The sequence below is a fragment of the Oreochromis aureus genome, linkage group 10 (assembly GCF_013358895.1).
Source record: "Oreochromis aureus strain Israel breed Guangdong linkage group 10, ZZ_aureus, whole genome shotgun sequence".
Classification (NCBI taxonomy): domain Eukaryota; kingdom Metazoa; phylum Chordata; class Actinopteri; order Cichliformes; family Cichlidae; genus Oreochromis; species Oreochromis aureus.
The window spans coordinates 24,261,879-24,278,242 of record NC_052951.1 but is presented as its reverse complement, the minus strand read 5'-3'; the positions used below and the strand labels follow the sequence as shown (position 1 = coordinate 24,278,242).

Here is a 16,364-nt window from a genome sequence, read left to right as displayed (position 1 = left end):
CTTTGTCAATATTCTTTTATTTCCAAAGTTATTGTACTTTTTACAGTCGAACTGTTTCGTCACCTACTTGTCATTTTCCTGAAATGGCCTAACTTGTACGGCTACAGTCTTGCAATTACTTATCACATCACAGATCACATATAGTCAAGGGAGAGTAGCACACAATAAAAACTGAAAGAGCTTTTCTTACACTTCGCTTGGGTGTTATTCTCTTTTTGACAAACTTAAGTCTCTAAGTAATTTCTTTCTTTAGCACCATTGGCTCTTTGGCAGACAAATGTTCCCGTAGGTTCACTAACAATGCAAAGTGTGACTTTTTCAATTTGGTTTGAGCAGTTTTTATTCAAAAGCATTGTGCAAACCATGTGACATGCACTATAAACTTCTTTTACATCGTTTTATAAATGAGTAATGTTGCAATTATCCCCTTCATGGTGGTTTAATGATTTCACATGGTCATTTCTTTTTTTAAAAAGTTTCTTTAAAATAATCATTTGTCACACTGGATGAAAATGACATTTGAAAATGGTTTCAAAATGCAATGACAACCTAAGGATGAAGAATCCTCCTCTCCTCAGCATTTCTCTAGATCCTTGCACCTTCACCTGACAATCACTACATTGAATAGAGGACTGACTGCAGCACAAAACGTTCAGCTGTCTGCTGATGCATCGACCCATATGTCCTTGCTCACTTCCGTCCCTCCCCGCCAGTCTGTGTCTCCTCTCTAAGCCATAATTTCTGCACAGTGCTAACTTGGATATGCCCACAGGCTAGTCTGCTCAATGTTCCCACTCATACAATGCTCATCAGTGCACTGGCGTGTTTCTGCAGCAAACCACCCCAGCCGGGCAATTCACTGACCTTTATATCCTGACTTTCCCCCCCATCAGGCAAAATGGGTTCTCATTAATAGTTCATGGCTTCTTCCTTCACCCTGTTTGTTACATTGATTCACCTCCTTTTTTCTTTTCTTTTCCCATTCTTCTCATTTTAAGCCAGTTGCCTCAGCATTGTGCACTCATTTATGCTGGAGCCTCACTATTAACCCTGGGAAGAGTTTTTTTTTTTGCCATTCTTCTTTCTTTCTCTCCGTCTTTTCCCTATTTACAATCTCTTTAATGGTAACAGACTAGTTGTAAAGTAAATAAAGGGAGCCTTGAGGGCAAGACTTGACTAATTCTTATTATTTCAGTGCTTCAAAAATAACTCCAAGGACAGAAGAATCAATGAATTTAACCTTTAACTATAAGTACTAAGTGAAAAAAAAAACATGTTGTTCACAACTCTGAAAATAAAATTGAACCTTTGCCATTCATGCAACCATTTTAACATCAGGCTCTGTCTCCACAGCATGAAGATACAGAAGAGGACTTTTTATTTATAGTGAAATTGACTTGCAACAAGGAATAATAGGACTGCAGAGGAAGAGTGTTATTGGTTTTCTCTTCTAGAACAGTGATAAAAAGGCAATGTGCCAATGCTGAAATCGTAGTTTCCTGACAGGCAAATAATGTTCTTCAATATTTTGACTCAGTAATGGCACAGATATTATTAGACTCTTTGAATGTCTCTTTGAAATTGTAAAGGTCCAGTTTTGTTAAGCGATCTAAGCCTGAACAGCTACGCGTTGTGTCCAGTAGAGGGCTCTGTTGCTTAGTTAGCGGCAAGCTGCACTTCCAGCTCAGACCGGATTTCGTGGCGCACATGTCCCAGTAAGCAGCTCTCAATGAAGCATGAAGCAGCGTGATACCGGACTCTAGCAAAATACAATTTGCAGCCCTTGGAATGCGGAGCGAGGTACATGTTTTAAGTTGTATTTGATTGTTTAGTTGATATTTTGTTGTATTTTCTGCTTTATTTAAGTTCATATTTGTAATAAGCGTCTAAGAAAATGTATTTTGTGTTTCTGTTTAGTTTTCACGGTGCATTGGCGCACCTCAGTACTGTTAGATTCTGAACGAATCTCCAAGTAAAAATTACTGCACCCGTCGAGGCTCTCTCTATTTCTTCCTTGGTCCGGGGGACTGCTACAGTGAAAACTCGGTCGCTGAGTGAAGGCTACTTGCTAGCTCCCATGCCTGATGAGTGCAGCCCGTGCCTGTCCAGCGAGGTCCGTGTGTCAGCTGTGAGAGATTTCTACGCCAGTCAAGATCATCATTGCTTCGTCGCCTACCTCCACTTTGAACTCTGATGCTCACTTTACAAAGGTGCAGGTATTATGACCATTAAGGACTTTGCTGATAACAAAGTTAAAATGTCTGCACACTAATTCAGAATTAATTGCCTTAAATATTTTTGTGGTTTACAGCCTTAAAGGTGTACTGCTTTGCACTAAGTAATCACAATCTTTAAATTGTATGGGTTTATTCCTCTTGAAAGTAACGTTATGGTATATCAGCAGTATTTACAGTTACATTTTGTCTAATATGTGGGTGCTAATCTGTTTATTTATGTGATGTAAACATCTGATGTGAGCATTGTTTCCAAAAAGTAACACTCACGTAAGTTTAAGTCCAGACGTTATCGCATAGAGCAACATACACATTACAGTGACAAAATGTTGAACCCTGCTGAAGAAGCTGACGACTCAGAGCAACAAGGAGTAAGATCCAGCAATCGTGAAAGGCATTTAACTGAAAAAGGTAAAGAAATGCAGGAATATGAGGCAAAGAAAAATGAGAAGGCATTTAACAAAGCTTATGACACTTGGAAGAAGGCAGCTAAAGAAATCAGAACAAAGCTGAAAACTTTCTGCTCACCTGAAGAGTTAAATAATGCCAGTCATGAAATAAGAGACAAGCACGCCGTAGTACAACAGCATTATGAACCCATTCGCCGCAGCCAATCCATGACGCCAGACATTGTTAAGCGAATGGATGCTTGTGCAGTGCTAACAACGGACATTTGTGAAGTTATTGCTAAACGACAGGAAAATATCGATCAGCTCTTTAACGATCGCCTTGAAAAGGAAAGAGTTCGAGTGATGTTAAACAAAAAGGACTATGGTTCTGTGTTTGGTGATACAAAAACCGAAACGTCGTTCCCAGAGGGTTCAGTCGCACACTCAAAGGCAGATTCTACTGGCAGTCGTGAGGTGGAAGCAGAAGCTGAACTTGCAGCCAAAGTGGAACAAGCAAAGGCCACACAAGAAATATTGGCACAGGAAACCAAGATCAGCCAAATGGAAAATGAGTGGAAAATAAAGGAAGTGGAAACAAAGGCAAAGTTGGAGGAGGAAAAGACTAAACTTCAACAGTTAAAGGCAGACAGTGAAGTGAAAGTAGCAGCTGCACGAGTAAGAGCCCTTAGCGCTCAAAATGACATTGAAAGCCATGATCAAGTGTCCTGCTACAACTTAGAAAATTCTGGAAATCTCCCCAACAGCGCACCACGGCTCTCTTTAAATCCACGAGCACCGACATTTAGACCTCACAATACTTCTCCAGAACAAGAAGAACTTAGCATAGTTCAGGCCCTTGCCAGCTCTCTTACCCTAAACAGGCTTCCTGTACCTGAGCCCACTATCTTTAGTGGCGACCCCCTAAAGTTTATGGATTGGAAGGTATCCTTTATGGCACTAATTGGTGACAAACCTTTACCTGTGTGTGAGAAAATGTTATATCTAAAGAGCTATCTTGCAGGTGAAGCACGAAAGGCAGTAGAGGGATATTTCTTCCGCAACAGTGAGCAGGCATACGCAGGCATTTGGAGCGTTCTAGAGGAAAGGTATGGCAGCCCATTTGTTATCCAAAGAGCCTTTAGGGCTAAACTCACAAAATGGCCTAAAATAGCTGCCAATGATCCCATAGCGCTGAGGGAGTTTGCAGATTTTCTCCAAAGCTGTGCTGAGGCTATCCCTCAAGTCAAAGGCCTAGATATCCTTAATGATTGTGAGGAAAATCACAAGCTTCTAAGAAAACTGCCTGAGTGGATAGTGCAGAGATGGAGCCGCATTGTGGTGGAGGAGCTAGACAAAAGCCAAGACTACCCCAACTTCGCTCGCTTTACAAAGTTCATACAAAATGAAGCTAAAGTAGTTTGCAATCCTGTTGCTTCACCATTCCTAATGAGCGAAAGGGCATCAGAAGAGCGGCACGTTAAAAGAGCGAAGGCACTCAGTACTACCTCCCAACCAAAGTCTCCACCAATCCCAGTATCTATTTCTAGACCTAAACCCCCATGTTTGTTTTGCAAAGAAGAATCGCACGGCATAGCTAAGTGTCCTGCTTTTGCAGCAAAAACTAGTGATGACAAAAGAGTTTTCATTCAGGAAAATCATCTCTGCTTTGGATGTTTGAAAAGGGGTCATGTAACCAAAGAATGCAGAGGACGTCACTCCTGTAGTAAGTGTGGTCGGCGTCACCCCACCTGTCTACACACAGAAAGAGTGAATGAACCTAAAGAGAGGAAAACTGAGGATTCTAAATCCCCAGATGAAGGTGCAAAGAAGGAAGTGCATAATGTTATGACTCATGTACTAACAAGGAAAACATCTTCCACATCCAGCATAGTACCAGTATTTGTGTCAGTTGCATCTGAGCCTGAGAAAGAAATACTTACATATGCCCTGCTTGACACCCAGAGTGACTCATCCTTTATTTTAGAGGATTTGGCTTCAGAACTAAATGTAGACGCCCAACCAGTGCAGTTAAAGCTTAGCACCATGACTTCCGTCGACACAGTGGTCGCAAGTAAACTTGCTAACAACTTACAGGTGCGTGGGTTTGACTCTGAGACTCGTGTCCGAATAGAACAAGCCTACTCTCGTGACTTTATCCCAGTTGACAAGTCTCATATCCCTACCAAGGAAACTGCACTACAGTGGCCACACCTTGAAAGCTTGGCTGACAAGTTACAGCCATTGCAGAACTGTGAAGTAGGTCTGTTGATTGGTTATGACTGCCCATCAGCACTAGCCCCCCTAGAGATCGTCACAGGCAAAATAAGCGAGCCTTTCGCACAAAGAACCTTACTAGGATGGAGTATTATTGGTTCTGGTAATCCCCACCTAGACAGAGAAGGTAACCAGAGTTATGTGCACAGGATCACGGTCAAAGAAATGCCCATACCATCAGCTACAGATGTACTCAAAGTCCTAGAGACTGACTTTAATGAGAGAAACTATGAGGACAAGTATGTATCACAGGATGATGTTCGCTTCATACAAATCCTCAGTGATGCAATAAAACAAAGACCAGATGGACACTATGAGATGCCGCTTCCCTTCAAGGGCAATGATCCGCCAGCTCTTCCCAACAACAAGAAGCTAGCCACAGTCCGACTGCAACACCTGAAGAAAAGGCTAAAGGCTGATAAACAGTATCATGAACATTACTGTTCCTTTATGAGAGACATTATCAGCAGTGGTGATGCAGAATTAGCCCCTCCTTTGTCTGATGGCGAGACTGCATGGTACATCCCACACCACGGGGTATATCACCCGAAAAAACCAGCCAAGCTAAGAGTCGTCTTTGACTGTTCAGCAAAATTTCTCGGTGTCTCATTAAACGACACTCTTCTCACAGGTCCAGATATGATCAACTCATTGGTGGGGGTACTCTGTCGTTTCAGGAAGGAAAATGTAGCCATAATCTGTGATATCGAGAGAATGTTCCACCAGTTCTCTGTTTGTCCAGACATGCGCAACTATCTGAGATTTCTGTGGTGGCAGGATGGACAATTAGACACAGAACCCAGAGAGTACAGAATGGCTGTACATCTATTCGGTGCCAGTTCATCCCCTGGATGTGCTAATTTCGGCCTGAAATACTTAGCACAACAGCACAAAGCAGACTATCCTAAGGCCTCAGAGTTTGTTGAACAGAACTTTTATGTAGACGATGGTCTAACTAGCGTCCCATCAGTTAAAGAGGCACAAGAACTCATCACCAAAACGCAAGCACTTTGTAGACTCGGCGGTCTACATCTGCACAAGTTCAACTCAAACCAAAGTGATGCGCTTTCCCAGCTGGAAACCTCAGACAGAGCAGACACCACAGAACCACTCGATCTCAAACCTGACACAGCAGCTGAAGGCCATGTGCTCGGCATCCAGTGGTCAATCAAAAATGACACTTTCAGTTTCAAAATAAACACTAAGGACCAGCCTCCTACTCGCCGGAGCATACTGTCAGTGATCTCATCCCTGTATGACCCACTAGGGTTCGTAGCTCCCTTCACCTTAAGAGGCAAGAGTATCCTACAGGAACTGTGTCGCAGAGGCACTGAATGGGATGACCCCCTTCCCGACAACTTACGTTCACGGTGGGAGGACTGGAAAGATGGTTTGGAAAGACTAAAATCGGTTGCAGTGCCTAGATGTTACCACCCACCAGAACTAACAGACATTGTAAAGGTGGAACTGCATCACTTTTGTGATGCTAGTGATTCAGGATATGGTGCATGCTCCTATATTAGGTACCTCAGCAACGAGAAGGTCCACTGTAGTCTTGTTATGGCTAAGGCAAGAGTCGCACCTACCAAGGTCACCAGTATCCCACGATTAGAACTCTCAGCCGCAGTCACATCAGCCAGAATGAGCAGCATGCTAAACGCGGAGCTTCAGATGTGCATTAATGAAGAGTTCTTTTGGACTGACTCCCAAGTAGTCTTAGCCTATATTAACAACGAGGCACGACGGTTCCACGTCTTTGTTGCCAACCGGGTTCAGTTAATTAGGCAAACTACAGATCCCAAACAGTGGCACTACATTGACACAGCTCAGAATCCTGCAGATTACGCCTCTAGAGGGCTCAGTGCATCAGAGATCATGTCAACATGTTGGTTGTCTGGTCCAAAGTTTCTGTGGGAACATGACATTTCATATGCACCCAGCCCCTCTGCTGTGTTGTTGGTAGGGGATCCAGAAGTCAAAGCAGTCAAAGCTCTCACAACTCTGACAAGTGAACAAGACAATATCCTCAGCCGTTTGTCAAGGTTTTCAAGCTGGTCAATGCTCCTTAAAGTGGTTGCAAGGATAAAAAGATTGAGATCCAGCAAAGCTCAGTATAGAAACTTTGTAACAGTAGACGAACGGAAAACAGCTGCTGACACAATAATAAAGCTTCTTCAGCAGCAGGCCTTTTCCCGAGAGATGGAAGTGTTGAAGGTGGGAGATAACCTTCAGAGTTCAAGTCCCCTCTTTAGAGTAGATCCAGTACTAGATCAAGGGCTTCTCCGTGTTGGAGGAAGACTGAAGAAGTCAACACTCTGTCAGGGACTTAAGCACCCCATCATCCTCCCGAAAGACCATCACATTACAAAGTTGATCATTACTCATTTTCACGCACAGATTTTTCATCAAGGCAGAAGTCAAACTCTTATGGAAATCAGATCAAACGGATTTTGGGTGATTGGTGGGAGCAAGGAAGTTGCAAAACTAATAAGCAAATGTGTTCAATGTCGAAAACTACGACGTTCACCAGAAGAACAACGCATGTCTGAACTTCCAAAGGAACGAGTTGAAATCTCAGATCCTTTCATGTATTGTGGAATGGACTGTTTCGGACCATTTGTCACAAAACAAGGTCGTAAAGAGCATAAAAGGTATGGACTCCTCTTTACATGTCTTTCCTCACGTGCAGTCCACATTGAGATGCTTGAGGATCTTTCTACTGACTCTTTCATCAACGCTCTGAGATGTTTCATCAGCTTAAGAGGAGCTGTTTGTAAGTTGTACAGTGACCAGGGTACAAACTTCATTGGAGCCAAAAATGAGCTGAGAGAGTCTCTTAAACAATGCGACACAGATGCCTTAGAAGCATTCCTTGCCAATAAACAGTGTGAGTTCGTATTCAATGCCCCATCTGCTAGCCACGCAGGAGGTGTGTGGGAACGACAGATTCGAACCATCCGCAATGTTCTCAATGCCACCATTGCTCAATGCCAAGGCAGGCTGGATGACAGCTCTCTAAGAACTCTATTCTATGAGGCGATGTTTATCGTTAATGGCCGACCACTGAGCGTCGATGGAATCAATGATCCTAAATCTCCTGAACCTCTAACTCCAAATCACCTCATATTGATGAAATCAAAGGTTGCACTGCCTCCACCAGGAAAGTTCGTGAAAGAGGACTTGTATGCAAGGAAGCGGTGGCGCAGAGTACAGTATCTCACTGAGCAGTTTTGGAGTAGATGGAAAAGAGAGTACCTTCTGAACATATCTACGAGACAGAAATGGCACGTACCACGTCGAAATCTTAAAGTTAATGACATAGTCATTATCAAAGAAGACATGCTTCCCAGAAATCAGTGGCAACTGGCTCGAGTGGTTGAAGCACCAGAAGAAGATGACGGTTTGGTCCGCAGAGTCAAGCTTCAAGTTGGCGATCGAGGCTTAATAAAGAAGCAGGGAACAGCACACAAACCTCACATAGTTGAGCGACCTGTTCAAAAGCTTGTAGTTCTATTAGAAAATAACTAATTGATGTTTCAATCAATACTGTCACATCAGACGTATTTTTGCGAAGGTTTATTGATGATGTACTTGAAATTGTGTTTGTTCTTGTAGTAATGTCCATATGTTAAGTCTGGAAATAATGTATAGAATGTTGTTTGCTATACATGATTTGGTGGGAGTGTAAAGGTCCAGTTTTGTTAAGCGATCTAAGCCTGAACAGCTACGCGTTGTGTCCAGTAGAGGGCTCTGTTGCTTAGTTAGCGGCAAGCTGCACTTCCAGCTCAGACCGGATTTCGTGGCGCACATGTCCCAGTAAGCAGCTCTCAATGAAGCATGAAGCAGCGTGATACCGGACTCTAGCAAAATACAATTTGCAGCCCTTGGAATGCGGAGCGAGGTACATGTTTTAAGTTGTATTTGATTGTTTAGTTGATATTTTGTTGTATTTTCTGCTTTATTTAAGTTCATATTTGTAATAAGCGTCTAAGAAAATGTATTTTGTGTTTCTGTTTAGTTTTCACGGTGCATTGGCGCACCTCAGTACTGTTAGATTCTGAACGAATCTCCAAGTAAAAATTACTGCACCCGTCGAGGCTCTCTCTATTTCTTCCTTGGTCCGGGGGACTGCTACAGAAATGATACTCTCTTTTAGTGTTCTGTCTGTATACTGAGAGTTAAAGTAATGTATGTAAACAGCAGACAGTGAGAGACATTCTCTTTTTACTTTTGTCTTTTTGACATGTTTCACAAAGAGGAAGCTGCAGACGGGTAATTATAGGTACATATGCTGCCATGTCTCATTCATCCTGTGAATCAATCAGCACTGAAGTAACACTTTTAAATAGTACTCCTAGTGCAAGGGCTTGACTGTACTAATGTCAAATTTCCATATGCTTAGGCTTAGAAAGTTACTTTACCATCAAACTCTGAATCACTTGCATTATCACCTTTGAAAGGTAACATGGACTCGAGTTTGAAGCCATTGGACGCTAGCCCAATTCAGGTGTTCAACTGCCCCTGCACTGTTTTCTTTAACCTTTATTTATCTTCAAGAGTGTTTTGCTGAATATGCGTCTCTTTTCATCTCTGTCCTGTTTTAGATTCATTCCTTCCCACCTGGGACAATATTTGACCAGTGTCTCAAAGAGCTGGCAGAAGCAGCTGTACTGAATTTATTCAATATGAAGTGCCTTGCCCAAGGACATCTCAAGTGGCAAGTGCGTGCTAGAGTGAGACCTAAAAACAGGTTCGGGCAATATTAGGTTAGACCGTTATTTATGGGTTGTCTGGGTTGCTCTGGCAAGACATCATTTAAATAAAAAGCTACTTCCTGCTGTTCCCTTGTCACCAGGGGTGGCCACAGCCGTTAGATCCACATGTTTGATTTGGCAGAATTTTACACGAGAACGCCCTTCCTGATGCAACAGCAAAAGGGATTTCTGAATCAAACCAGTAAACCACTGGCCAAGTGAATCCATTAACCACTAATCTATTAAATCACAATAGAACTACTCAATCAAAATTGTCCTTTAATAAGGCATAGTTTAAATAATGAACACAAATTCATGGATTGTCAGTTTGCCCTGATGTTTTATTCTTTTTGTTTTTAGTATAGCTCAGCATAAGAGGAATGCAGTTTGTGTTTTTCTGCTTTATATTTGAAAGATATAAAGTTTTATAAAGGACGTAAACAAGGTCCTGAAAGACTTAATAAAACTGGGGCTGTTTTTGGTTCTGCATCAATCTGTAGTGAGAGGGAACTGCCACATCAGCCCATGTTTTAACCATTTTCATTTTAAAGTTGCCATGGTTTGAAGATGAGGGCCCAAAAGCTAGACTCAAAGCAGGCAGAAGTTTAAAAAGAAAGAAAAAAAAGTATATAATCCTTTTTTAAAAGTCTTTTTTTCTGGGTTAAAAATCATTGTGGGGAGCCAAATAAAACAAAAAACAAAAAGATGCTGAATTCATATGGAATTGTATTTGTAATTGTATTAAAGGAATAATCTAAGAAATGTGTCTGCTGACCATACTTTTAGAAATTCACGTTGGCCTCACTTTTGACAAGATCTAATTCAGTTCAGTTTTATTTTTATACTACCAAATCATAACAACAGATTCTTCAAGGCAAAATTATACAATTTTATTATACTAAAATTATACAGAGAAATTACCTCTTTGAACAAGCTCTTTGGCAAAAGTGGGAAGGAAAAACTCAATTTTAACAGGAAGAAATCTCTGACATAACCAGGCTCAGGGTGGGGCAATCATCTGCTGTGTCCACCTGGGGGTAAGGGGAGGGAGACATGACAAAAGACACTCTGTGGAAGAGAGCCAAAGATTAATAATAACTACTTATTAAATACAGAGTGTTATGGGTCCGAAATTGAGGACGAGAGTAAAACAATGATAGTCCAGAAAAGGCCGTTCAAACAATTGATTTTAATGAATGCACGCAGCGTGGAGAGGTGCAAACTGCAAAGCAGTTGTACATCTCTGCCCAAAATACACTCTAGATTGCTTTTATAACATCGGGGTATTATGACGCCCCCTCATGCGTTTACAAGCACATTATTTGCATGTTCAAAACATTATTTGCCTCTTCTACAGACACTGATCAATCTTAAGAGATAACTGCAGAGACAGGAGTTCCCTTTCTGGCATCCATCCAAATATGGTGGTGAGGTCCCCATGGACTTGTCTTCCTCTCTGCGTCACCTGTTGCTAGGCAGACTCAAATGCAACAAGAAGCTGAATACATTCAGGCCTTCACTCAGCCACTATTTTACTGTAACAAAATACTCAGCATATAAGCTTTTAAGATTATAGATTTAACTCAACGATTTAAAGTGGTTATAACTGCACCTGTAATAAATATGTTAATATTTGATTATGATAACCCTGTAATACAAATTATAACATAATGCCAGCAACTTCAATAAACACTTGAATAAAATGATAATTAATGCAATGATAAAGATGATGGTTATGTAAAATAATCCCTGTAATTCCACAATTCCCTCTCTTGACGTCTTCCAAAGACGTCACATTCCCAGGTCCACTACCTTCGCTCTGACCCTCTCTAGTCGTCCCCTGACTCAGCAAACCAGACAATAACCTCATGTCATCTAAGTGGTCCAGTAATAAAACGCCAGCTCCCACTTAAAAACCTTCATGCTTAAGTGGTCTCTGCTCCTTTCCTGGGTCCCTCTCTGGTGGAAATCTAGTGGAATGGACCCTCGTCATCAATCACTAAGTAAACTAAATTGGCGCAGGTCTCAAATAAGAAGCAGAAGACTCTTGGGCCCTCGCTCAGGCCTGCTACTAGATTTATGTGTATTGTAAGCATGCATGCAATTAACCTGCTATGTTCTCATCTTCCCTCAACATGTATCACGTGGACACTCTCACCAGTGAAGCTTAAAACCCTTTTGGATGGAACATCAACTCCAAACAAGCACAGATATGCAATGTGTATAAAATCAACTAAACCTGTGAATAGAATGAATGTGATGACAAACATATTCAATGCAATATGAACCCTGTAAACAATATTACTGATAAACAATGTTTCCTTATTATTTTGTCATAAAATAAATCAAACAAATAACTTAAGCTGTGTGACGGCACCTTGCGTTTACGCCAGGCTGTGAGCTGCCCTAAATCTACTTGCTACACCCCCTTTTTCACCTAGTTTAATTTTTTCAATCCTAGTTTAAACTATTCCTAACTTCCCTCAGTGCACACTATAAAGTGTAAAAGGTACAATTAGCTTTCTCCTGGTAAAAGGTCCTACATTATTTTCTCAACCTTTGGAAACCTCCTCTATCGAGTTAACCCGTTTCATTTTTCAAACTTAGGCCTGATTTCTTCGCCCCTTTAACGGTAGCGCGCATATCCGGTCTGAACACTGTGTTTGGGCAATTTACAAATTGTTTCAGGATTTCTATGTTATGTAAATTTCCTCTCATCCCTTTTATGCTTCCATTATAACCTGTGTCTAACAAGCTTTTGACCTTTTTTGTAATATAAACAACTAGGTGTATTTGTGCTCTGTTTTTCTCCTTTCTCTGGTTGGTTCCGTTCGGTCTGGGGCTTCCAGGATTCTCGCTGTGGTCCTGAAATCTTCTCCTGTAAAAGATAGAAAACAAAAACCTCTCTCTGCTACACCTCACTAATCTACTGTTTTCATCCAATGTTCCTTTAATTATTCAAACTTGGTTTACAATATCATGTTCTGGGCTTTATCCTTTTTATTAACTTTACTTAATCTCAATACTCTTTATGTGTGTGAGCAATACTTTTAGTTTTATTAAACACACCCCGGGTAAAATATACACCATCCCCATGTCAGCCTAACTCTCCGGTAGAAAGCACGCTTCAAAATTTCTATCAGGATTTACACCTCTTTTTGCTTCAAGCATATACCTAACATGCAAAAATTACTGTTAATGCCAGTTACACAAGTTTCCATTATTTACAACATTTTGTTTCACCCGTCTCAGCCTCACATGTTTCCTGTTCACTTATTACATACTTATCTTTAACACCGTCTGCCTCACTAGTTGCTAAGCAGAAACAAAGCAACATGTGTTCCACCTTTGCCCTATAAAATAACTCTATGTAATATCTGTATGTGTAAGCCTGCATTATAACCACTTATTCTAGAAATAAAAAGAAATCAAACATTTTCTACTCCTAAAATCTTCACTAGTTTTCCCCAAAGCATATCTTTTATTCAAAAATGTCCCACAATTTCCCTTTAAATTTGGTGTACAGCTTCTCATGAACACCGGCATTTTATCTTCTAAACAGGATTCACTTCATTTTACTTTAAAAATAACTTTATTTAAAAATAACAATTTCTGCCTCAATTTTACCATATCTAAATTATCAAAAACCCCAAAAGTCATATAATGATCCTAGAACCCATTTCAAATTACCTCTTAAATTCCCCTTTATATTTGGACACACCAGATGTGTCCAAATAAATAAAAACTCAAAAACTCAAAATGCATCACCGGGCTTAAGAAATTAAAGGAAAAAGGTTAGTCATATCATCTCTCAGAACAGCTCAGCAATCCTCCTCTCCGGTGGATCTGCTCCAGCCCTGAAAACCTGTGTAAGGAATAAAATCAATTTAATCATCATGTCAAATCTTCTCAAAGTCCTTGCTCCATGCAAAAGTCTGGATCCTTGGAATTTCCTGGAAACAAAACCTATACTTTACATTTCATACTCAACTCTCCCCATTTATGATCCAATCTGTGTTACAACAAAGAAAACTTAAAACAGAACAGTTATCAATCATGTGTTTCTTCAGTTAATGGTAACATGAGCTATATCAAAAAATGTTTCCCTTTTAGCATTTAGCATTTTATAATGTAATAACATAATCCAACCCCAGTAAATAAAACAAAAATTCCCTCCAAGCAAACATCCGCATCCCCAGAATTAAATCTTCCACTTGTCCTGCTCATGGCAAAAGCAAAACAAAGCATCCCCTTTCTTTTCCTCACATGGTAAATTGTCTGTCCACATTTACTCGTTCCCACCTTAGTCCAGTCATTCACATTCACTCACATGCATTCACACATGATATTTTTTTTTTTTTGCTGATCTGCAGCCTTCTGCGCACGTCATCAGATGCTCCACATCAGCAAAATGAGCTCAATCATTTGTTTTATTTCGTTTTTCCTTTTTAGGAAAATAGTTCTCTATACTTTTGACTGGATTGACTCGCTGCAATCCTTACTTGGTAATTTGTCCGCGCCGTCAGTTCACTCTCTTCCAGGCCTGCTTAGAGCAAAAATGAGAAAAAAGAGAGCTGATTGTTAGCTCATCAAAGTACAAAACAAAATCACCTGACAGGTTTTTTCTAAGTGCACTGTTATAAAAACTATGGGCCCTTTTAGACATGTCCATGTTTATCAAAACTCCCTCTATTAAAATGAAAACAACAGCCCCACAAAATTTCAAACAATCTTAAATTTCACCCATTCAACCCACTGAAAACCTTGTCCAAACTGCACCGTTTTACACACAACAATGGTCCCCTTTACAACAATGTATCTTCACCATACTTAGATTCAGCCTAAAATATAAACACGTTATAACAATGTGTCAACACTAAATTATAAATTTCCTGTCCAAATCTGCACCTCTGAACAGTCTACTTTGCTTCCTTTCCTCAAGGCCTCAATCACACACACACAGCAAGCTCCTCTGTCGTCACTCACTCGAGCTAATTTGCATAGTGACTCACAGCTCAACAGCCAACTTGACAAGAGAAATACATGTTTAAACTTATCATATTATTCAATTATTTTCATTTTCTTTCTATACTAATCACTTGTTTTGATCAATCAGTGCAAGAGCACTCCTAAGTCACCCTTTTAAAAACTGCTTTAATAGTTTTCTTGTGTTTTTCCATCTATTTTAAATCTTTCCATCAATTTTATTAACCATTCACACCATTCTCTCACTCATACAAGCAGCAAGCAGATCTTCATTGCATATGCTTATGTTCTTAGCCAGGTTTTAAATCAATATCTCTATGCATTAAGCTTTGATTAGACAAGCTTCATGAGCTTGTCTTTGTACGGTTAATACATTTTCTGTTTGTGTGTGGTATTTTGCATCCATGGCTTCATGTCTGTCAGACACCTTTCCAATTCTCCAGTTAAGCTGTCAGTTTTCTTTTTCCCGAATTACTAACCCTCTGTTTTGATTTCCCACCTTAAATAAAGCACTCCTAGTCTTCAGCCAGGAGCTAGGGCCTGTTTTCCAGGTTCATGGACACATGATTCTGTGAACAATTCAACCAGAAACCTGCCTTAACTTATCCAGTGATGTTAACTTCTAACTTTCTTCCGACTGCTGCTGTGGAAAGTTGGTACGGTTCTGCTTTACCCTGAAAATAACAAAACTAAGACATTTTCATTATTACCACAAGTACTTAAATGACCCATTTCTCTGTCTCTAGTCAGAAATACCAATTATGCCATGCATGTAAGCGTGTTCTTCCTTGCATTTTACATTAATTGAGTGTAAGCTGCTTCTTCATTAAATTAATTCATTGAGTTTCTCATTGCATTTCTATGTATTCATGTTAATGTACACTACGTGTAAGCTGTTTCTTCATTGCATCCTATATATTCATATTTAATTTGTGCATTTCACCACTGAGCTTTAGATTCAAACTATCTCACTACTGATTCATTTCAAAAATAATCTCACATGTAACAATTTGTATGTGTGTTTTCTATTCATTAAGGTAATGACAATTATTTTCTTTCATTATTCTTACCTTTTCTAATGTTTACCTCTTTGTTATGCTGTAGTGGACATCCCTAAACAATTCATGAGTTCAGGTTTCAATTTTCAATCCAATTATATCCTATATTCTCACAGTCAAACTCGTCCAGCTTCATCTCTCACCGGTCTCTTTTTCATTCACAGTGTCCTGTTCGTGCTTCAAAGCTCCAGCAAACACAGTCTCAGCTCAGCTGCTGTCTTCTTCTCTGTTCCTTTACAGTCTTTCTTTCAGATTAAGTCCCAGCATGGCAAAATATCACTCAATGTCCAGTGCTCTTCCACAATTCTTTATCCCACTGTTCAACTGCCCAGCCTGTATTTTCACAGTACATCTTGCATTACTCTTACATGCTGCTGCTGGTCGTCAGTCGTCATCAGTGTTAATGGATCAGTGGCACTGTCGTTTGCCTGCTGTATTCAAGTCCACGATGTTCTATCGGTCTTCATCAGGCGATTGACTGTCCTTTGAACTTCTTCTCCGCTTCAGGGACAAAGTGAGAGATCAAGCCGCACAATTTCGAGCCAAAGCCTGGCTTATTTTCTCCCAATTCTATTAATCTGCTCTTCTGCTGCTGAACTCAAGGTTCCAAAGTTGAGAGACGCCCACCTGTATTGACACACTAGAGCATACAATTAGTATTATATTCAT

General features: G+C 40.4%; 1 protein-coding gene across 2 annotated transcripts; it reads left to right on the top strand.

The window, feature by feature from the left end:
* The first annotated feature begins 1,590 nt into the window (after positions 1 to 1,590).
* LOC120442162 lies at positions 1,591 to 9,022 on the top strand. Of its 2 annotated transcripts, none has more exons than XR_005614530.1 (2): positions 1,591 to 8,798; positions 8,916 to 9,022. XR_005614530.1 is itself a non-coding variant. In XM_039617988.1 (2 exons), exon 2 carries the CDS (start codon positions 2,561 to 2,563, stop codon positions 8,423 to 8,425), a length of 5,865 nt encoding a protein of 1,954 aa, XP_039473922.1. In that variant the 5' UTR covers positions 1,591 to 1,800; positions 1,918 to 2,560; the 3' UTR covers positions 8,426 to 9,016. The 2 variants fall into 2 exon arrangements, 1 of the variants encoding a protein (XP_039473922.1); XM_039617988.1 differs by having other exon boundaries at positions 1,591 to 1,800; positions 1,918 to 9,016.
* Positions 9,023 to 16,364: the final 7,342 nt, after the last annotated feature.

Coding starts and splice junctions, on each gene's coding strand:
- LOC120442162 (XM_039617988.1), top strand. CDS start 2,561: ATGTTGAACCCTGCTGAAGAAGCTGACGACTCAGAGCAACAAGGAGTA.